This window comes from Ranitomeya imitator, chromosome 2 (genome assembly GCF_032444005.1).
Source record: "Ranitomeya imitator isolate aRanImi1 chromosome 2, aRanImi1.pri, whole genome shotgun sequence".
Classification (NCBI taxonomy): domain Eukaryota; kingdom Metazoa; phylum Chordata; class Amphibia; order Anura; family Dendrobatidae; genus Ranitomeya; species Ranitomeya imitator.
In genome coordinates this window covers 406325359-406348048 of record NC_091283.1, presented here as the reverse complement: position 1 = coordinate 406348048, position 22690 = coordinate 406325359, and the positions used below count along the sequence as shown (strand labels likewise).

General features: G+C 43.0%; 1 protein-coding gene across 1 annotated transcript in view; it reads left to right on the top strand.

The window, feature by feature from the left end:
* The window catches only part of ABCA5 (ATP binding cassette subfamily A member 5), a 240305-nt gene extending 234194 nt beyond the window's left edge, over positions 1 to 6111 (top strand). The window contains exon 39 of the mRNA XM_069750700.1: positions 4385 to 6111. Within this exon, the coding sequence (XP_069606801.1) occupies positions 4385 to 4489 (105 nt within the window). The 3' untranslated portion in view covers positions 4490 to 6111. The remainder of the gene's footprint in view (positions 1 to 4384) is intronic.
* Positions 6112 to 22690: the final 16579 nt, after the last annotated feature.

The window sequence follows — 22690 nt, the reverse complement described above, 5'->3', positions numbered from 1 at the left end:
CTCTATTGTTGGTAAAATATTTGAAGGGTTTCTGAGGGATGTTATTCTGGATTATCTCAATGAGAATAACTGTTTAACTCCATATCAGCATGGGTTTATGAGAAATCGCTCCTGCCAAACCAATCTAATCAGTTTTTATGAAGAGGTAAGCTATAGGCTGGACCACGGTGAGTCATTGGACGTGGTATATCTCGATTTTTCCAAAGCGTTTGATACCGTGCCGCACAAGAGGTTGGTACACAAAATGAGAATGCTTGGTCTGGGGGAAAATGTGTGTAAATGGGTTAGTAACTGGCTTAGTGATAGAAAGCAGAGGGTGGTTATAAATGGTATAGTCTCTAACTGGGTCGCTGTGACCAGTGGGGTACCGCAGGGGTCAGTATTGGGACCTGTTCTCTTCAACATATTCATTAATGATCTGGTAGAAGGTTTACACAGTAAAATATCGATATTTGCAGATGATACAAAACTATGTAAAGCAGTTAATACAAGAGAAGATAGTATTCTGCTACAGATGGATCTGGATAAGTTGGAAACTTGGGCTGAAAGGTGGCAGATGAGGTTTAACAATGATAAATGTAAGGTTATACACATGGGAAGAGGGAATCAATATCACCATTACACACTGAACGGGAAACCACTGGGTAAATCTGACAGGGAGAAGGACTTGGGGATCCTAGTTAATGATAAACTTACCTGGAGCAGCCAGTGCCAGGCAGCAGCTGCCAAGGCAAACAGGATCATGGGGTGCATTAAAAGAGGTCTGGATACACATGATGAGAGCATTATACTGCCTCTGTACAAATCCCTAGTTAGACCGCACATGGAGTACTGTGTCCAGTTTTGGGCACCGGTGCTCAGGAAGGATATAATGGAACTAGAGAGAGTACAAAGGAGGGCAACAAAATTAATAAAGGGGATGGGAGAACTACAATACCCAGATAGATTAGCGAAATTAGGATTATTTAGTCTAGAAAAAAGACGACTGAGGGGCGATCTAATAACCATGTATAAGTATATAAGGGGACAATACAAATATCTCGCTGAGGATCTGTTTATACCAAGGAAGGTGACGGGCACAAGGGGGCATTCTTTGCGTCTGGAGGAGAGAAGGTTTTTCCACCAACATAGAAGAGGATTCTTTACTGTTAGGGCAGTGAGAATCTGGAATTGCTTGCCTGAGGAGGTGGTGATGGCGAACTCAGTCGAGGGGTTCAAGAGAGGCCTTGATGTCTTCCTGGAGCAGAACAATATTGTATCATACAATTATTAGGTTCTGTAGAAGGACGTAGATCTGGGTATTTATTATGATGGAATATAGGCTGAACTGGATGGACAAATGTCTTTTTTCGGCCTTACTAACTATGTTACTATGTTGCTTCACTTACTTTTTTCAGACGTAACTGACTTGCAGAGAAAGTCACAACTCTCACTTTTTCCGGATATCAGTTTTGTCCGTAAGAAGTGAGAATGACGCAGCACATTAATTTGGCTGCAGGGTTCACTTGACATCAGGGCCGTATTTGCCACTAGGCATTTGAGGGCACGTGCCTAGGGCGGGGACGATGCGGGGGGCGGCACCTGAGCAAGGTTTTTGTTTTGTTTTTTGGGGTTTTTTTTTTATAGCGATGCCTAGTCTGGTCTCAGCGACTGCAGCTCGTCTTGTGTGAGCGGTCAGGTGGTACCGCTCATTAAGGTCATGAATATGCTGCAAATGACCACCTGACCGCTCACACAGGACGAGGGTGCTGCGCCGGGACAGAGGTGGAGGATTCCGTTCCGTTCTGCGCGCCGTGCGTGGTGAGTATGATGACAGCCGGGGAGGACGGGGGGAAGGATGAAGGAGGACCGTGGACCGGGAGCCAAGCCATACAAAATGGGAGCGGTGCCGGCAGGGAGCCGATGACGATGAGCCATGCATGGAGGGGGCGGCTGGCCAGGGGGGAGAGATGACGAGCCATGCAAGATGGGAGCCGGCGATGAGCCATGCATAGGGGGGGATGGGAGATGAGCCAAAGGCTGAGCCACCCATGCATACAGGGAGGGGGAGATGAGCCACGCATACAGGGGGGGGGGGAGATAAGCCACCCATGCATGCAGGAGGGGTGAGATGAGCCATGCATACAGGAGAGGGGGGGAGATGAGCCATGCATGATGGGAGCGGGGAGCCGATGAACCATCCATACAGGGAGGAGGGGGAGATGAGCCATGCGTACAGGATGGGAGGGGGGAGATGAGCCATGCATGCAGGGAGGGGGGGAGAGATGAGCCATGCATGATGGGAGCAGGGAGCCGATGAGCCATGCATGGGGGGGGAGATGAGCCATGCATACAGGATGGGAGGGGAGGTGGGCCACTATACAGTATGCGTGAAGCATCATATGTGGCCATTATACAGTATGAAGCATCATATGTGGCCATTATACAGTATGAAGCATCATGTGTGGCTATTATACAGTATTGAGCATCATGTGTGGCTATTATACAGTACTGAGCATCATGTGTGGCCATTATACAGTATGGATCACTGTGTGGTCATTGTACAGTATGGAACACTGTGGGGCCATTATACAGTATGGAGCATCATATGTGGCCATTATACAGTATCAAGCATCTTATATGGGCATTATACAGTATGGAGCATCATGTGTGGCTATTATACAGTATGGAGCATCATGTGTGGCTATTATACAGTATTGAGCATCATGTGTGGCTATTATACAGTATGGAGCATCATGTGTGGCCATTATACAGTATGGAGCACTGTGTGGCCGTTATACAGTATTGAGCATCATGTGTGGCCATTATACAGTATGGAGCATCATGTGTGGCCATTATGTAGTATTGAGCATCATGTGTGGCCATTATACAGTATTGAGCATCATGTGTGGCCATTATATAGTATTGAGCCTCATGTGTGGCCATTATACAGTATGTGGAGCACTGCGTAGCCATTATACAGTATGGAGCATCATGTGTGGCCATTATACAGTATGGAGCACTGTGTGGCCGTATTTGTTTTTGGTTATAATTATTATATATGAAACAGTGTGATCAGCAGTGCTAAATGGGTGTGGTTGGGACGTGGATATGGGTGTGACTAGTTGTGAAATGGGTGTGGTCAGAGGCGTGGCCTAAAAATTGCCGCGATACACTACATGTGCCGCAAACTTTATACCTCTTTCCCTTCTTCAAAAGTTGGGAGGTATGGTACCACATTTGCCAGATCACAGCAAGTTCCGCAAATGCCATAGGGAATGAATGAGGCCAAACACTGTGTTGCTGTAAGTGATCAGTTACGCGGCAGATGCAGAAAAACTGCCGGATCTGCTGCAAAAGGCGACTTTCACATCAGCGATTCTTGCCAAAGTCACTGCCGATAGTGTCATACTCACCAAAGGGGGAGGCAGCGCTAAAAGTGCCTAGGGCAGCAGAAACTCTAAATACGGCCCTGCTTCACATAACATCACGCCAGGCCCATGAGAAGAAGTCGCTGGAATGAACCAGAAGTCGCTGGAATAGCACTGAAGGTGAATATAGGCTTTTATTCTACGTAAAGGAACGTTGTAATTAAGAACGGGTTGTCTGAGTAGTGGACAACCCCCTTTAAAGAGAACCTGTTACTTGCTCAAGATATTGAGTTGAATAGCTTGTAAAAATCCATGATCCCTCCTGATTCTGCTGCTCTTTTCCGTTTTGCTTTACATTGCACCATTGCAAAGGTATTCACATTTGTTTCTCCTGGAGCACAGTATGGGAAATCTTTGCTTGTAGCCCAACTGGGCGATTCTTCAGAGTCTTGGGGCGTGTGCTGTCACCCCTCGGTCCCAGACACTGCCAATCACACTTTAGCAGTTTCTCAAAGTACTCAACTGCTTGAGCTGTGATTGGCTGTGTTTGGGAGGGGGGAGTGTTGGCGCACGCCCCCAGGGAAGACTCTGAAGAAATACCTAGTTTGACTGTATCACATAGTGTGCTCCAGAAGAAACAAATGTGAATATCTCTGGAATGGAGCGACACGGAGCAAAATGGAACAGTGTGGCAGAATCGAGGAGTTGAGGGCATTTTTTTTTTTTACATGGTATTTATCTCAATTTTTTTGAGCAAATGACAGGTCCTCACTTAGAGGGTTATACTGAAGGCAAGCCAATTTAGAAATGTTTCTGCGATTTGTAGAAAAAAATGCTATCTTCCTTCATTTTTTGACGTTTAATCATAATCACTTTATGACAATTTTAATTGGAGGTTCTCCTGGATATCTGTCCAAGGTTATTCACATTTTTAAAAGTTATGGTTAATACCTTTCTGGGGGATGGTTAAATGCTTACATTCCAAGTACACATCATTGCAAAATGCCAATTCTTTGTGACTTTGCCACCCACAGGTGTTCATTGAACTTGCCAAGGAGCAGGAAGAAGAAGACAATTTCGCCACCATGAACAGCACCCTCTGCTGGAACAGGACACAGGAGGATAGGGTTGCTTTCTGAGCGCTGCATAAAAAACCCCAAAAAAACTGCACCTGTGCAAGTGTATACAGCAGCTCCGCTTCAACTCTTGCCCGAGGGACCAATGGCACGATGTTTTGGTGCAACGTTGCCGACCCCTTTCCGGCAGAGGATGTCTTCGAGGACTGCACTGTGTCTGTTTACCCCTGTGTGCTGCGTTTACTTGAAAACAGGAGGGCTCTGAAATTCAGGTTTTTAAGCACCTCGTGAGTAATTTAGTGCTTTAACCTGCTGCAGGCATTCCACTACTACCCCATCGTCTTGTAACCTGTATATGGGATGCGTTGTCTCGTCTTACGCACCCCAAGTCTTCCCCGTCCCCATGAATGTTTCCACCACGTAGGGACAGTGAACAATGCCCCCCTTTCTACTTCAGCGCCATCTTTGGTATCTGCTACTGACAACCAAATTTAGAAATGTAGTGGGTTTTTTTTATTACAAGTTCTGGAGCCCCCTTAAAGTGCGGCAGGGCTGCCCCCAAATGTAGCGGACTTCCTAGCTGTGTGGTGTTAGCGGGAATCATTACCTCTCTAGATCAGGGGTGCACAACCTGGGGGCTTCATATGGCCTGTAATGCCATTGTGTGCGGCCCCCCAATCACCTGGCTGCAGACATGCTTCCCGATGTCAGAAAGAAGACAGAAGCCCCCCTATACACAATAGATTAACTCCTTCCTGACAGGGTCATTTCTCTTTTTTGATTTTTTTTTTTCCTTTTCCAAGAGCCTTAACTTTTTTTTAATTTTTTTTACGTCATTTGCGTCCAAGGACTTGTTTTTTTTGCGGGACAAGTTGTTATTATTTATTTCTATAGCTCCATTGATTCCATGGTGCTGTACACGAGGAGGGGTTTCATACAAATTACAGATATCACTTACAGTAAGCAAACTAACAATTACAGACTGATACAGGGGGGCGAGGACCCTGCCCTTGCGAGAGTTATAGTTTTATATGACACCATTCATTTTACCATATGATGTACTGAACAACATTTCAGTTGGGTTGAAATGGCGAAAAATATTGTTTTTCTTTTTTTTAAAACCTTCCTTCAATTTTATTGTGTTCATTACACAGTAAAAATGACCCGGTGGTATAATTTTCCAGCTCGGCACGATTACGGCGATCCCAAACTTTTTTTTTTTTTGACTAATATTTTAGTGATTTAAAAAAGTCTGACCTTAGCAGAAAAAAAATTTAAGAAAATTGTTTTTAGAGAATGTAACTTTTTTCTTTTTCTGTGCATGTTGCTGTATGAAAGGTTGCTTTTTATGTACCTAGCCGTAATTTTTATTGTTCCACTTTGGGGGCATAGAAACTTTGCATTTTTGGGGACGTTTTTAGCATCTCAATTTGTTTTTCTCTGTTCTTCCTAACAGGATAAATGCTAACTTTTGATCAGACTTTTACAGATGAAGTGTTACCAAATATTATTATTTTGTAATATTATTTTAATTTAATTTTAAGATCAGTTTGATTTTTTTTTATTTCCTTTTTAGTTCCCCCTGGGGGACTTAAACGTGAGATCAGGTTCCCTTACCTAAAGCTACAGATGTCTATACCTGTGTGGTGGAAGTAAAGAAAAGTGTTGGCTGCGTAGATTTTACTAAAATGATCTGCTTGGACTATATATTTTAATAGTACCTTCGTATTAATCCCAATGGATAGTGCATAACTTTATAACTTGCAATTTCCCCTATAAATGTATTTGGGGCTAAAAATCAATTTTTTCAATTGGGTTTCTTAATTTTTTTGCCTTCTATAGTCTGTTTCACTGTCTGTTAGTGACTGCAGAATGAGTTAACTGAGAATCGGTCAGTGAGCTCAATCAGATTGACTGAATGCTCTTTTATGTGTCTTTTTCCGAGCTCCTCTCAGCTAATTTATGACCACAGACCACGTCAAAGTTGAATGCTCAACGAAGAACCTGTAAAAGCCAAACGGTGCAAGATTTATTTTTTTTTGTGAACACTAATTGCAAATAATATTTTTAGCCCCAAATACATGCCTTCAAGTAGAAACGAAAAATAATAATAATTGTCCTCAAAAGCAACCCCTGTAAATGATGCTGAGCCCACTTCATACACACAGACACACAGCCTGTCAACCAGGAGGGAATGAGCGGATACCTTGAATTTAAACTATTTGTTCTCTGTGGGAGTAAGCCTCCGCCAGCACCGCCTGGCAGCTGCTTACTCCCATAGACAACACATGCAAACCGAGTCAAGCCAACTGTGCATGAATATAGGGAAAGGCGAAACAAGCATTTACGACCCTTATGTACTAATGGCGCATTGGGTGGGGAATTAGTTCAGTTTGACCCCCAGACGTAAAAAAGGTTGTGCACCCCACCCCTGCTCTAGAGACAGATTGTATCACTCTGCACTACCTGCTTTGACCAATGGGTGGCAGCAGTGTCCAACCTTTCATTCTGTATTGATCACCCATATTACCCTTCAGATGTCCGTGATTTAAAGTGCAAGTGAGGCGCTATAAAAAGTGTTGAATGTCTTGAGTGTTTCATGGGAGAAACACTGTATCTGCACTGAAAGTAACTTTTTTATTATTATTATTATTAGTTGTTTTTTTTTAACAATGTGATACCTGACAGTACAGGGGGGAAGATGAGTGTTAATTTTTCGTTAATAGAGTAATTTTTTTAAAAAAATGATTCTTCTCAGTCGCTGCATTAACTTGTCCGACCTTCACGCATTTGTGCCTGCGAGACTTTGCTATGTAAGTACCAAGCAAAGAAATATTAGCAGAGAACGACCCGTCCGGCGCGATCTCCCGCTGTAGAGGGTAAGGTTAGAATTCCTGGGAATGGAGAAGCACAATTATAGAAGAAAAGAAAAAATATATACGGTATGTCCAAACACACAATATAACCTGACATTGATTTAAAGGGAATTTTCCAATTTTTATATAAATGGAGTTTAGTCGCTTTCTGCAACTTTGGAGCGGAAAAAAAGTCACAAGACCTGTGCTTGCTGTCAGTGCATGTCTTGATGAAATCTGTCCTGCTTGCATTCCCATAGGGGTATTCCTTTATTTTGGACATGCCATCACTTTAGGATCAGTGGGGAGCAACCTATTGAACCCTCAATCCTAAGAATGAAGGTGATTTAGCGCCGCATCTTCTAAATTGCTTCCATTTTTTAATGGTAGGGAAGGAGCAATTCAAACATTTATTTATATATATATATATATATATATATATATATATATATATATATATATTTACTTTATTTTTTGTATGCCTGATAGAGAGCTTGTACCTTCGATTGATTGATCAGTTTATATTATATGCTTCGATACTGTAGTAAAAATCACAATCTCCTATGAAGCGCAGCCTCTTGGGGTGGAGGGGATGCTGAACCGAAGCCTCACTGGCATTGCGCCCCTTAAATACCGCTGTCAGATTGACAGCACTATCTAAGTGGTTAAACGGCTAACTCCGATCACTGCTGATAAAGGCAGGGGATGGCTGTATAACCGCATAACCCTTGATAGTACATCATGGAACGGAAACTAGTAAATGGAGCCATGCTTCAGTTTCCTGGGCGGGTGACCTGTGTAGAAAAAAAATCAGAGAAGAGCTAGATCAGATCTCAGCCCCTTCATTCTTGGGATTGCAGATGGTCACATTGGTCTGACCCTCAGCATTCAGTAAGTTATTCCCTGTACTATGGATAGGAAATTACTTTCAATTTATTAGGATACACTTTTAAGAAGTAATGACGCATCTTTACAAGATGGGAATACCCCTTTTTTAACGCACCTGATCAAGCAGGATAGGTTTTCAACCTTTGAGTGAAAGAAAATTTAAAATGCAGCCATTCACTGACAGCAAGCATTCACAAGACCAAAAGCTACATATATTGTATTTTTATAAATCCTGGAAATCGTTTAGGAACATACTATTTATTATTTTCTTTTACCTGGTATTAAAGGGAATCTATTGCTGTGAAATCTGACAGCAGAATGATGTAGGTGCAGAGACCCTTATTCCAGCGATGTATCACTTAGTTTACTGAGTGCAGCAGTTGTGTTAGAATCACAGTTTTCTCTGCTGCAGATCTAGCAGAGCTCTGAATGCTGAGCTCTGTATAACCCCGCCCTCGCCACCGATTGGCAGCTTTCTGTGTACAATGTGCATGAGCAGAAAGCAGCCAATCAGTTGTGGGGGCGTGGCTGGACCAGAAGGCACAAGACACCTAGTCCTGTAGTGATAATCAGCTGCTGATAAAACATTGGTTTTAATGAAACCACAAAATACAGCCCAGTTAGTGAAACATCGCTGGAATCAGTGTCTGTGCCCCATCAGTATGCTGCTCTCAGATTACATAACATAACCTGCTGATAGATTCCCTTTAACAGACAGCGCTAATTCCCAGACTTCATGAGCGGTACAGAGGGACTTCCAGGACTTGCGTAAGGATATAGCGAGCGGACGTATATGTGTATATATTGCTGTCACGTTTTTTTAATGTCATAATAAATTATAATGGGAAAGATAATTAATAATTGAACTACCTTAGTATAATTCTGGGCGGCGAAAATTCTTTTTTTTTTTTGCTCTGTGTTTCCATCATGACCTTTTCTTTTTGATATTGAAACCGAAGCATAGAATTAATACAACTGGTAAAGTGTAATACAAACTTACGATCACCCCTGGCACATATGGTTGGGACCTCATTTAGGCAACTCTAATGCATCCGTATTACACCCGCAATTCCAGTCCCGAACAGCATCATAGGGCTCTATCTCAGTCTACCCAAAGTCGGGCCAGGATTGCTGTCATAAGACAGGTGCTAAAATGCCTCTATATTAGTCTTGGCCTCAACCAACGAATATTAGGCTGTATTGGCACACTCCAATGCTGTGATGTCGAGGACCCAAAGCAGCAAAACGCCAGCGGTGAACAGTGTGGGAACTACTGAGCATCAGGATACTATGTTTGATGTGGCCGTGGGGTAGCAGTTCCCAGTATTGTCTATACTGGGATAAACTAAAGAACATGTCATATACAAAATGACCACAAAAAGAGACGATTGTAACCCGAATGTTTCCTGACAACTTGCCTTACAGAGAAAATCCACCTTTTTTTTTTTTGCAATGCATGAAATGACCTGATGCAAGGTGCAGTATTGGAAATACTGTGTGAAGGTATCGCAAAAGCATCGGTTTCATCAAATACCTGAGACGGCTTTTGTCTTGTGCAGCACATCTGTGTTTCACCTTGGAAACGATGTTATCGAGAAATAAACATGGATTGCACTGATATTACCAATACATGAGCGTGTCTGTCTTCTCTTGCACTGAAATGATGAAAACAGATTGGTTTACACTTGCAACACAACCTGGGAGCAGCTTTACTCCATAGCACATGTTTGGGAAGGCAGGAGGTGACCCACTTGAAAGCTCGGGCTTCCAATTCAGCAGAAACTGGTAGACAACTGATAACAGTGGAGAAGGAGGTAGGTAAGCCAAGGTCAGTCATAGAGGTAATGGTAGATACCAGAAGGTAGCAATAGAATACAAGGCAGGGAAGCCAAGGACCATCACAGAGGTAATGGTTGGTTGGCAAAGGGTAGCAACGGACCGGAAGCTAGGCAAGCCAAGGACGGTCACAGAGGTAATGGTAGATGACAGAGGGTAAGAATGGAGAAGGAGGCAGGCAACCCAAGGACAGTCACAGGGGTAATGGTAGATGGACAAAGGGTAGCAACGGAGCAGAAGGTAGGGAACCACCGATAGTCACCTAAGTAATGGTAGATAACAGAAAGTAGCAACAGAGAAGAAGACAGGCATGCTAAGGACAGTCGCTGAGGTAATTGTAGATAACTGGGTAGCAACAAAGCAGAAGGACCGTCACAAAGCCATGGACAGTCAGCCTCTGTTATCTACCATTATCTTTATAACAATGGAGGAGGCAGGCAACACTAGGATAGTCACAGAGATAATAGTGGATAACAGAAGGTAACAAAGGAGCACAAGGCAGGCAAGCCAAGGACAGTCACACAGGTAATGAACGCCCTCCCCTTAAGGTACCTTCACACATAACGATATCGTTAACGATATCGTTGCTTTTTGTGACGTAGCAACGATATCGTTAAGGAAATCGTTATGTGTGACAGCGACCAACGATCAGGCCCCTGCTGGGAGATCGTTGGTCGCTGAACAAAGTCCAGAACTTTATTTCGTCGCTGGATCTCCCGTGGACATCGCTGGATCGGCGTGTGTGACACCGATCCAGCGATGTCTTCACTGGTAACCAGGGTAAACATCGGGTAACTAAGCGCAGGGTCGCGCTTAGTAACCCGATGTTTACCCTGGTTACCAGCGTAAAAGTAAAAAAAAAAAAACAGTACATACTTACCTACCGCTGTCTGTCCCCGGCGCTGTGCTCTGCACTCCTCCTGTACTGGCTGTGAGCGTCGGTCAGCCGAAAAGCAGAGCGGTGACGTCACCGCTCTGCTTTTCGGCCGCTGTGCTCACAGCCAGTACAGGAGGAGTGCAGAGAAGCTGAGCGCCGTGGACAGACAGCGGTAGGTAAGTATGTACTGTTTGTTTTTTTTCACTTTTACGCTGGTAACCAGGGTAAACATCGGGTTACTAAGCGCGGCCCTGCGCTTAGTTACCCGATGTTTACCCTGGTTACCGGGGACCTCGGGATCGTTGGTCGCTGGAGAGCTGTCTGTGTGACAGCTCTCCAGCGACCAAACAGCGACGCTGCAGCGATCCGGATCGTTGTCGGTATCGCTGCAGCGTCGCCTAATGTCAAGGGGCCTTTAGTAAAATCTGAGGGGGGGCGCATGATAACACAGCCACCATGATAACATTATATATACTGGTTTATATGGACAGTTTTGGATCCCTTCAATGGGTTAATTTATTGCCCTGGTAAGCTGTGCCACGCACGAGCAGGTTGTTGCTGGGCGAGTATGTTTTTCTGCCAGATGTTCTTCCCGCAATTTTCATGGACTTTGATTGGCAGAAGACCCTGAGCGGGGGGGGGATTTTTCCTATAAAACAGGTGTTTTGGGTGCGCTCAGCGCAGTTACTTCAAGCAACTTTTGAAGATAAGAAGATCAGAAGAGAACAGCGGATGGACGAGCTGATACAGCAGCTGCTCCAAAGGGCGGAGGACGAGGGCGGAGTAGAGTGGCTGCGGAGCTGTTTAGCTAATAAACCTGCTGTAAAACCTACCTCCGCCCCGGAGGCTTTATCAGCTCCTGTGCCGCAATCTCCGCTCTGTCCTTCAGTCCCGTGTGAGCCGCTCCCCCCGCCGTCTCCTTGCCGCAGCTCAGCCAGGAGTCGCCGACCCAGGAACTCTTACTCGCCGCCGCCATCCTCGAGAGCTCCCGACCGGACGCCGGAGCCGCGTAGCGGAAGTAGGAGATCTTCTCACCGGAAGTCCCGCAGCCCATCGCGGGAGCTCGGGGAAGCTCGTCGCATCCTGCCGGCGTCATCGGTACCTCCGCTAGGTGTCGCTCTCCATTTCCTGAGGCACCGGTTGCCGAACATGGCCCATCTAGCCACCGCGGCCATAAAAGAGCTGCTGTGGCCCAGGGAGCTCCAGCGACGACCTGCCGACAATTTAGGAGTGCGCGTCCAGGGGAGGTGAGCGCAGCTGCCGCTGCGGCGGCATCTTGGAGATCGGGGTCACCGGCTTCCGAACATGAAGAAGACTGCAGCCCGCCTTCGCGTCATCAGTCACCACCTCATGGGGGCTCGAATGTCGAAGTCTCCATGGAGCACGATGTTGTCCAGCAAGAAAAGGGTGAGGTTATCATTGTCCCCCCGTTTGTCTCTTCCTCGAACCTTAAAGGGACTCTGTCACCTGAATTTGGCGGGACTGGTTTTGGGTCATATGGGCGGAGTTTTCGGGTGTTTGATTCACCCTTTCCTTACCCGCTGGCTGCATGCTGGCTGCAGTATTGGATTGAAGTTCATTCTCTGTCCTCCATAGTACACGCCTGCGCAAGGCAATCTTGCCTTATGCAGGCGTGTACTATGGAGGACAGATAATGAACTTCAAACCAATATTGCAGCCAGCATGCAGCCAGCGGGTAAGGAAAGGGTGAATCAAACACCCGAAAACTCCGCCCATATGACCCAAAACCAGTCCCGCCAAATTCAGGTGACAGGTTCCCTTTAAGACAGTTGTCAGAGACGTCATTTTAGAATGTTTTTCTAGTAGTTCGCTCACTTCAATGCCTAATCTCGCTTCTTGCAACGATCCTGCTTCTGCGAGCGTTGTTATGAAGCCTGGTTTACCTGAAGTGCTGTTAAAGGAGTCATTGACATGCGATGTATCCCCTTTGGGATTTCATTTGAGCAACTCTGTTAAAGAACAAATTTGGAAAAAGGATTATGTTGACATTTTCTCCTTGTTACCTTCTGTTAAGGAGCAGCAGCATACATAGTAACATAGTAACATAGTTAGTAAGGCCGAAAAAAGACATTTGTCCATCCAGTTCAGCCTATATTCCATCATAATAAATCCCCAGATCTACGTCCTTCTACAGAACCTAATTGTATGATACAATATTGTTCTGCTCCAGGAAGACATCCAGGCCTCTCTTGAACCCCTCGACTGAGTTCGCCATCACCACCTCCTCAGGCAAGCAATTCCAGATTCTCACTGCCCTAACAGTAAAGAATCCTCTTCTATGTTGGTGGAAAAACCTTCTCTCCTCCAGACGCAAAGAATGCCCCCTTGTGCCCGTCACCTTCCTTGGTATAAACAGATCCTCAGCGAGATATTTGTATTGTCCCCTTATATACTTATACATGGTTATTAGATCGCCCCTCAGTCGTCTTTTTTCTAGACTAAATAATCCTAATTTCGCTAATCTATCTGGGTATTGTAGTTCTCCCATCCCCTTTATTAATTTTGTTGCCCTCCTTTGTACTCTCTCTAGTTCCATTATATCCTTCCTGAGCACCGGTGCCCAAAACTGGACACAGTACTCCATGTGCGGTCTAACTAGGGATTTGTACAGAGGCAGTATAATGCTCTCATCATGTGTATCCAGACCTCTTTTAATGCACCCCATGATCCTGTTTGCCTTGGCAGCTGCTGCCTGGCACTGGCTGCTCCAGGTAAGTTTATCATTAACTAGGATCCCCACGTCCTTCTCCCTGTCAGATTTACCCAGTGGTTTCCCATTCAGTGTGTAATGGTGACATTGATTCCTTCTTCCCATGTGTATAACCTTACATTTATCATTGTTAAACCTCATCTGCCACCTTTCAGCCCAAGTTTCCAACTTATCCAGATCCATCTGTAGCAGAATACTATCTTCTCTTGTATTAACTGCTTTACATAGTTTTGTATCATCTGCAAATATCGATATTTTACTGTGTAAACCTTCTACCAGATCATTAATGAATATGTTGAAGAGAACAGGTCCCAATACTGACCCCTGCGGTACCCCACTGGTCACAGCGACCCAGTTAGAGACTATACCATTTATAACCACCCTCTGCTTTCTATCACTAAGCCAGTTACTAACCCATTTACACACAATTTCCCCCAGACCAAGCATTCTCATTTTGTGTACCAACCTCTTGTGCGGCACGGTATCAAACGCTTTGGAAAAATCGAGATATACCACGTCCAATGACTCACCGTGGTCCAGCCTATAGCTTACCTCTTCATAAAAACTGATTAGGTTGGTTTGACAGGAGCGATTTCTCATAAACCCATGCTGATATGGAGTTAAACAGTTATTCTCATTGAGATAATCCAGAATAACATCCCTCAGAAACCCTTCAAATATTTTACCAACAATAGAGGTTAGACTTACTGGCCTATAATTTCCAGGTTCACTTTTAGAGCCCTTTTTGAATATTGGCACCACATTTGCTATGCGCCAATCCTGCGGAACAGACCCTGTCGCTATAGAGTCCCTAAAAATAAGAAATAATGGTTTATCTATTACATTACTTAGTTCTCTTAGTACTCGTGGGTGTATGCCATCCGGACCCGGAGATTTATCTATTTTAATCTTATTTAGCCGGTTTCGCACCTCTTCTTGGGTTAGATTGGTGACCCTTAATATAGGGTTTTCATTGTTTCTTGGGATTTCACCTAGCATTTCATTTTCCACCGTGAATACCGTGGAGAAGAAGGTGTTTAATATGTTAGCTTTTTCCTCGTCATCTACAACCATTCTTTCCTCACTATTTTTTAAGGGGCCTACATTTTCAGTTTTTATTCTTTTACTATTGATATAGTTGAAGAACAGTTTGGGATTAGTTTTACTCTCCTTAGCAATGTGCTTCTCTGTTTCCTTTTTGGCAGCTTTAATTAGTTTTTTAGATAAAGTATTTTTCTCCCTATAGTTTTTTAGAGCTTCAATGGTGCCATCCTGCTTTAGTAGTGCAAATGCTTTCTTTTTACTGTTAATTGCCTGTCTTACTTCTTTGTTTAGCCACATTGGGTTTTTCCTATTTCTAGTCCTTTTATTCCCACAAGGTATAAACCGCTTACACTGCCTATTTAGGATGTTCTTAAACATTTCCATTTCCATTTATTATCTGTATTCTTATTTCTGAGGATATTGTCCCAGTCTACCAGATTAAGGGCATCTCTAAGCTGGTCAAACTTTGCCTTCCTAAAGTTCAGTGTTTTTGTGACTCCCTGACAAGTCCCCCTAGTGAAAGACAGGTGAAACTGTACAATATTGTGGTCGCTATTTCCTAGATGCCCGACCACCTGCAGATTTGTTATTCTGTCAGGTCTATTAGATAGTATTAGGTCTAAAAGTGCTGCTCCTCTGGTTGGATTCTGCACCAATTGTGAAAGATAATTTTTCTTGGTTATTAGCAGAAACCTGTTGCCTTTATGGGTTTCACAGGTTTCTGTTTCCCAGTTAATATCCGGGTAGTTAAAGTCCCCCATAACCAGGACCTCATTATGGGTTGCAGCTTCATCTATCTGCTTTAGAAGTAGACTTTCCATGGTTTCTGTTATATTTGGGGGTTTGTAACAGACCCCAATGAGAATTTTGTTACCATTTTTCCCTCCATGAATTTCGACCCATATGGACTCGACATCCTCATTTCCTTCGCTAATATCCTCCCTTAAAGTGGACTTTAGACAAGACTTTACATAGAGACAAACCCCTCCTCCTCTCCGATTTTTACGATCCTATCGATATGACAAAAAGGAGGAATCTGATGATAGGAGAAAGGTCGCTAACAGTAAATCATTTAATAATTGGCTCCAAGCATTTGCTATCTATGCTGCTGTCTTAGGGGAGAAACATCCCAATGTTTGTTCTGGTCTTTTCCAACACCTAGATGCCATTTTGGAAGCCTATAGAAATTTTGGAGGGATGGCATGGCTTCAGTATGATGAATCTTTTAGGCAGAAATTAGCTATGTATCCCAATTTAGCTTGGGGAAAGAAAGATATTGGTCTATGGATAAATTTAATGTTGCCTCAGAGATTCACGAAATCTTGGCAGAATGTGAGTGCCCCTCTCAAAAAAGGTTTCTGTTTTGCTTTTAACGAGGGTAGCTGTAAGTGGGCTCTTAATTGCCGCTTTCGGCATGAATGTTCCTTTTGTGGGGGCAGTCACCCAATGTCGAAATGTTACAGGAAACAATTTCAGTCTGGGCAACAGGGGGCTAATAAAGAATCTATGGCAAAAAGCGCAGACCCCAGTGAAGCTCCAAAACATGGTCCCATGGTTAGGGGCTTTTCCAAATCAGGAGATTAGTTCTCTATTATTTCAGGGGTTTCGTGATGGATTTTTTGTTCCTCAATTTAAAGGTGAGGGGTGTCGATTGGTTCGAAATTTACCCTCTGCAGCGGAATATCCTTTGATTGTCAAAGAGAAACTTTTAAAGGAACTGGAGTTGGGTAAAATGTTCGGGCCGTTTGATTCCCCTCCATTTAAAAATTTTAGGATCTCCCCTATTGGGGTGGTGCCTAAAAAAGAGTTGGGCTCATTTCGGTTAATACATCATTTGTCTTACCCGAAGGGAGCTTCCCTCAACGATGAAGTTAACACAGATGTATGCTCAGTAAAATATTCTTCCTTTGATGAGGCCATTGAAATCCTTCAAAGGTTCGGTAGAAACGCTTTTATGTCAAAATCTGACATAAAGTCCGCTTTCAGACTTTTACCGGTTAATCCTCTAGGTTTTAATTCTCTCGGTTTAGTTTTTGATAATAAATTCTTTTTTGATAAATGCCTCCCTATGGGGTTTTCATTGTCATGTTTTTATTTTGAATCATTTTTTAGATTATATAAAGATTATATTTTCTTCATTTTTGCATTGGGTTGTCGAATTTTCCGTTGCTAAAGGGGGAGTTTTACATTATTTAGATGACTTTTTATTCATTGGCCCATTTGGATCTGACGCTTGTTCTTCTCTTCTATCTAGTTTTTTGAAAATTTGCGATTATTTTGGGGTTCCAATTTCAGAGGAGAAAACGGTTTATCCCTGTACTTCTCTAGAATTCCTCGGTATTCGCATTGACTCTGTTACAATGACGTGCTCTTTACCGGACGATAAAATTGTTAGGTTGCGTTCTTTAATTCATAGTTTTTTAATTAAGGATAAGGTTACTCTTAAAGAGCTTCAGTCGTTGTTAGGAATGTTAAATTTTGCCCTGAAAGTGATTCCTATGGGCCGGGTTTTCTCTAAGCGACTGTATGATCTTACAGCTGGTCACTCCTCTCCTAACACTCATCTGCGTGTCAGCAAGGATATGAAGGATGATTTACAGATTTGGTGGCAGTTTCTTTTAGAATTTAATGGTAAGAACCTTTGGCAATCTCCCTTCGTATCCTCTGAGGAGCTGAGCTTATCGTATTTTACTAGCGAAACTCTCGGGATGGCTTTGTCATTTTCTTCCAATTGGGCTTTTGAGTCTTGGCCTAAATTTTGGGTTGACATTAATATTACTAAGAATTTACCATTTTTGGATCTTTTTTCCATTTTTTAGCTGTCAATTTTTGGAGTGTTCATTTAGCCAACAAGCGCGTTATTTTCCGGTCAGATAAGCAAGGCCTTGTTTTTATGATAAATACTCTCTCGTCTAAGAACCATTTACATAGTAACATAGTAACATAGTTAGTAAGGCCGAAAAAAGACATTTGTCCATCCAGTTCAGCCTATATTCCATCATAATAAATACCCAGATCTACGTCCTTCTACAGAACCTAATAATTGTATGATACAATATTGTTCTGCTCCAGGAAGACATCCAGGCCTCTCTTGAACCCCTCGACTGAGTTCGCCATCACCACCTCCTCAGGCAAGCAATTCCAGATTCTCACTGCCCTAACAGTAAAGAATCCTCTTCTATGTTGGTGGAAAAACCTTCTCTCCTCCAGACGCAAAGAATGCCCCCTTGTGCCCGTCACCTTCCTTGGTATAAACAGATCCTCAGCGAGATATTTGTATTGTCCCCTTATATACTTATACATGGTTATTAGATCGCCCCTCAGTCGTCTTTTTTCTAGACTAAATAATCCTAATTTCGCTAATCTATCTGGGTATTGTAGTTCTCCCATCCCCTTTATTAATTTTGTTGCCCTCCTTTGTACTCTCTCTAGTTCCATTATATCCTTCCTGAGCACCGGTGCCCAAAACTGGACACAGTACTCCATGTGCGGTCTAACTAGGGATTTGTACAGAGGCAGTATAATGCTCTCATCATGTGTATCCAGACCTCTTTTAATGCACCCCATGATCCTGTTTGCCTTGGCAGCTGCTGCCTGGCACTGGCTGCTCCAGGTAAGTTTATCATTAACTAGGATCCCCAAGTCCTTCTCCCTGTCAGATTTACCCAGTGGTTTCCCGTTCAGTGTGTAATGGTGATATTGATTCCCTCTTCCCATGTGTATAACCTTACATTTATCATTGTTAAACCTCATCTGCCACCTTTCAGCCCAAGTTTCCAACTTATCCAGATCCATCTGTAGCAGAATACTATCTTCTCTTGTATTAACTGCTTTACATAGTTTTGTATCATCTGCAAATATCGATATTTTACTGTGTAAACCTTCTACCAGATCATTAATGAATATGTTGAAGAGAACAGGTCCCAATACTGACCCCTGCGGTACCCCACTGGTCACAGCGACCCAGTTAGAGACTATACCATTTATAACCACCCTCTGCTTTCTATCACTAAGCCAGTTACTAACCCATTTACACACATTTTCCCCCAGACCAAGCATTCTCATTTTGTGTACCAACCTCTTGTGCGGCACGGTATCAAACGCTTTGGAAAAATCGAGATATACCACGTCCAATGACTCACCGTGGTCCAGTCTATAGCTTACCTCTTCATAAAAACTGATTAGATTGGTTTGACAGGAGCGATTTCTCATAAACCCATGCTGATATGGAGTTAAACAGTTATTCTCATTGAGATAATCCAGAATAACATCCCTCAGAAACCCTTCAAATATTTTACCAACAATAGAGGTTAGACTTACTGGCCTATAATTTCCAGGTTCACTTTTAGAGCCCTTTTTGAATATTGGCACCACATTTGCTATGCGCCAGTCCTGCGGAACAGACCCTGTCGCTATAGAGTCACTAAAAATAAGAAATAATGGTTTATCTATTACATTACTTAGTTCTCTTAGTACTCGTGGGTGTATGCCATCCGGACCCGGAGATTTATCTATTTTAATCTTATTTAGCCGGTTTCGCACCTCTTCTTGGGTTAGATTGGTGACCCTTAATATAGGGTTTTCATTGTTTCTTGGGATTTCACCTAGCATTTCATTTTCCACCGTGAATACCGTGGAGAAGAAGGTGTTTAATATGTTAGCTTTTTCCTCGTCATCTACAACCATTCTTTCCTCACTATTTTTTAAGGGGCCTACATTTTCAGTTTTTATTCTTTTACTATTGATATAGTTGAAGAACAGTTTGGGATTAGTTTTACTCTCCTTAGCAATGTGCTTCTCTGTTTCCTTTTTGGCAGCTTTAATTAGTTTTTTAGATAAAGTATTTTTCTCCCTATAGTTTTTTAGAGCTTCAATGGTGCCATCCTGCTTTAGTAGTGCAAATGCTTTCTTTTTACTGTTAATTGCCTGTCTTACTTCTTTGTTTAGCCACATTGGGTTTTTCCTATTTCTAGTCCTTTTATTCCCACAAGGTATAAACCGCTTATTTCTGTGCAATAATTCTCAGGCAACTGATTCTTCTTTGTCTTAAATATAATATTTGGCTCAAGGCTGTTTTTTCTTTAAATGTCAATAATGATGATGCACGACTTATTTGTCACCGCCAGGCGTTTCAGTCCTCGGACCGATTGGCAGAATTAAACGAAGGAAGATCAATTTGTCCTACTCAGATATGGGAACTAATCCGAGTTTGATTCATTCGTTTGTGGAGAATTCTTTGGCACATAAAACATGGGCTGATTACTCGGCTGCATGGAATATGTGGGTTAGATTCTGTCATGTTAATAATTATTCTTGTCAGGATGTGAATCCAGCTGTTGCCCTACGTTTTGCTGAGCATTTAGTTAGAAACGGCCTATCCTTCTCAGCTCTCTCAAAAAGTCTTGCGGGTATTTCATTTTTTCTAAAAATTTTGGGTAAAAAAGGTTTATCAGAATTTTTTGTGGTAAAACAATTTTTAAAAGGTTTTAGGAAAGCTACCTTTTTACCTGACAAGCGTCGTCCTATTTCGGTGCTTTTACTAAGGGACATCTGCCTCTCTCTTCCTTCGGTTTGCAATGACCTTTTTGAAGCATCTCTTTTTTCCGCTGCATTTTCGTTCGCGTTTTTTGCAGCTTTGAGGGTGAGCAAAATAGTTTCTTCCAAAAAATCTACCCCGGCGGGTTTGTTTATAGAGGATGTTACATGTCTCGGGAATCATCTGATCCTATTTATCAGGAAATCTAAAACTGATCAATTGGGCAGAGGTTCATCAATAAAACTTAATGCCATTTCTGACTCGGTCATCTGTCCTCTTGCCAATGCTAAGAGGTGGTTGTCTGTGCGTCCTAGTTCCATCGGCCCGTTCTTTGTACATAAGAATTTAGAGCCAGCAACGGTTTTTCAATTTAATTTCATTCTCAAAAAATCATTACATTATTTGGGTTTGGGAGACCTTAAAATCTCATCCTATTCGTTTCGGATTGGGGCAGCTACTGAGGCTGCTAGAATTGGTCTTAGTGAAGCTTGCATAAAGAAAATTGGTAGATGGGAGTCGAACCGCTTTAAATTATACATTCGTCCGGAATTATATGATTAACTTGTTATTCATCTTTTAGGTATTTTCACTATTTGGATCGTCGGACATTCCTTTGTGTATTGGGCTGAGAAGAGGGCATCCGTACGATGCTATACAGAGAATTTATCCTTTGATAATTCCCTCATCCAAATTTTTTGGCATAGCAAGAGAGGGATGTTATGGCAGAACCTGATTTTTGAGTTTCGTAAGTTAGCTGAGAAGAGGCCTTATCCGAATTTAGTAATTATCCATTTAGGTGGTAACGATCTGGGTAAAGTGAAAACTCTCAACCTGCTTTCTTGTATTAAGAGGGATTTGTGTTTATTGAAAACTGAGTTTTTTAAAACTACATTTGTTTTTTCGGAAATTGTTCCTAGGCTAGTATGGTTCCAGAAGAGTTCTTCCTTCCTCGAGCGTATTAGGAAACGGGTTAATAGGAATATTCAGAATTTTATGCCGTTAATTCATGGCTTTTCTTTCAGGCATGTTAACCTTGAAGACGGAGTCCCGGGATTATATAGGCGGGTCCTGGTTCATCTGTCTGATATTGGCCTGGATATCTTCAATTTAGATCTCCAGGCCGTTGTTGAGAATTGGCTGGGGCGTTTTGGGGGGGCCTCGCCTCTATGAGGCTTGGCGTTTGGGAATATCGCCCTGTTCTTGGGTGGATTTGGACTTTATATGGTGAAGTTTATTCTGTCTATGGAATTTTACATAAGGATGTATTGGTTATTCTTATCAAATTAAATTCTTGTTTGGTTACTCAAAAAATAAACGCCACGGCCAATTCTATTCCAAAGTAAATTCTGTGTTTGTGTCTTTTTATTCATTAAAGGGGGTGGGGATTGTGTTACCATGAACGCCCTCCCATTAGTAAAATCTGAGGGGGGGCGCATGATAACACAGCCACCATGATAACATTATATATACTGGTTTATATGGACAGTTTTGGATCCCTTCAATGGGTTAATTTATTGCCCTGGTAAGCTGTGCCACGCACGAGCAGGTTGTTGCTGGGCGAGTATGTTTTTCTGCCAGATGTTCTTCCCGCAATTTTCATGGACTTTGATTGGCAGAAGACCCTGAGCGGGGGGGGATTTTTCCTATGAAACAGCTGTTTTGGGTGCGCTCAGCGCAGTTACTTCAAGCAACTTTTGAAGATCCCACCCGCCCTTCCCCTTTTTTCTGTATTCCCTTGATCTTGTCATGCGTTTATTTTTGTGGGAATATCGCCCTGTTCTTGGGTGGATTTGGACTTTATATGGTGAAGTTTTTCTGTCTATGGAATTTTACATAAGGATGTATTGGTTATTCTTATCAAATTAAATTCTTGTTTGGTTACTCAAAAAATAAACGCCACGGCCAATTCTATTCCAAAGTAAATTCTGTGTTTATGTCTTTTTATTCATTAAAGGGGGTGGGGATTGTGTTACCATGGGAGGTAACACAAGGTAGCAATGGAGCACAAGGCAGGGAAGCCAAGGACAATCACAGAGGCAATGGCAGAGGGTAGCAACAGAGTGGATGGTTGGCAAGCCATGGACAGTTGCTGTGGTAATTGTAGATAACAGAAGGCAGCAGTTGAGAAGGTGGCAGGCAAGCCAAAGACTGTCACAGAGGTAATGGTAGATAACAGTGGGTAAGGCTGTGTTCCCACGTTGCGTTTTTTATGCGTTTCTGCCGCAGCGGAAACTCATAAAAACGCTTAAAAACCGCATTCCCATGCAATCCTATGGGATTCCGCAGTTGTGCCCATGCTGCAGATTTTTCAGCTGCGGAATTGCATAGTGGTAAAATCCGCAGCATGTTTATTATTTCTGCGGAATCGCGGCGATTCCGCAGCCATAGGATTGCATTGAAATGCTCACGTTACGCATGTGGCAATGCCCACCATGAGAAAAGTGAGCGCTTCATGTGCGGATGGTACCCAGGTCTGGAGGAGAGGATACTCTCCTCC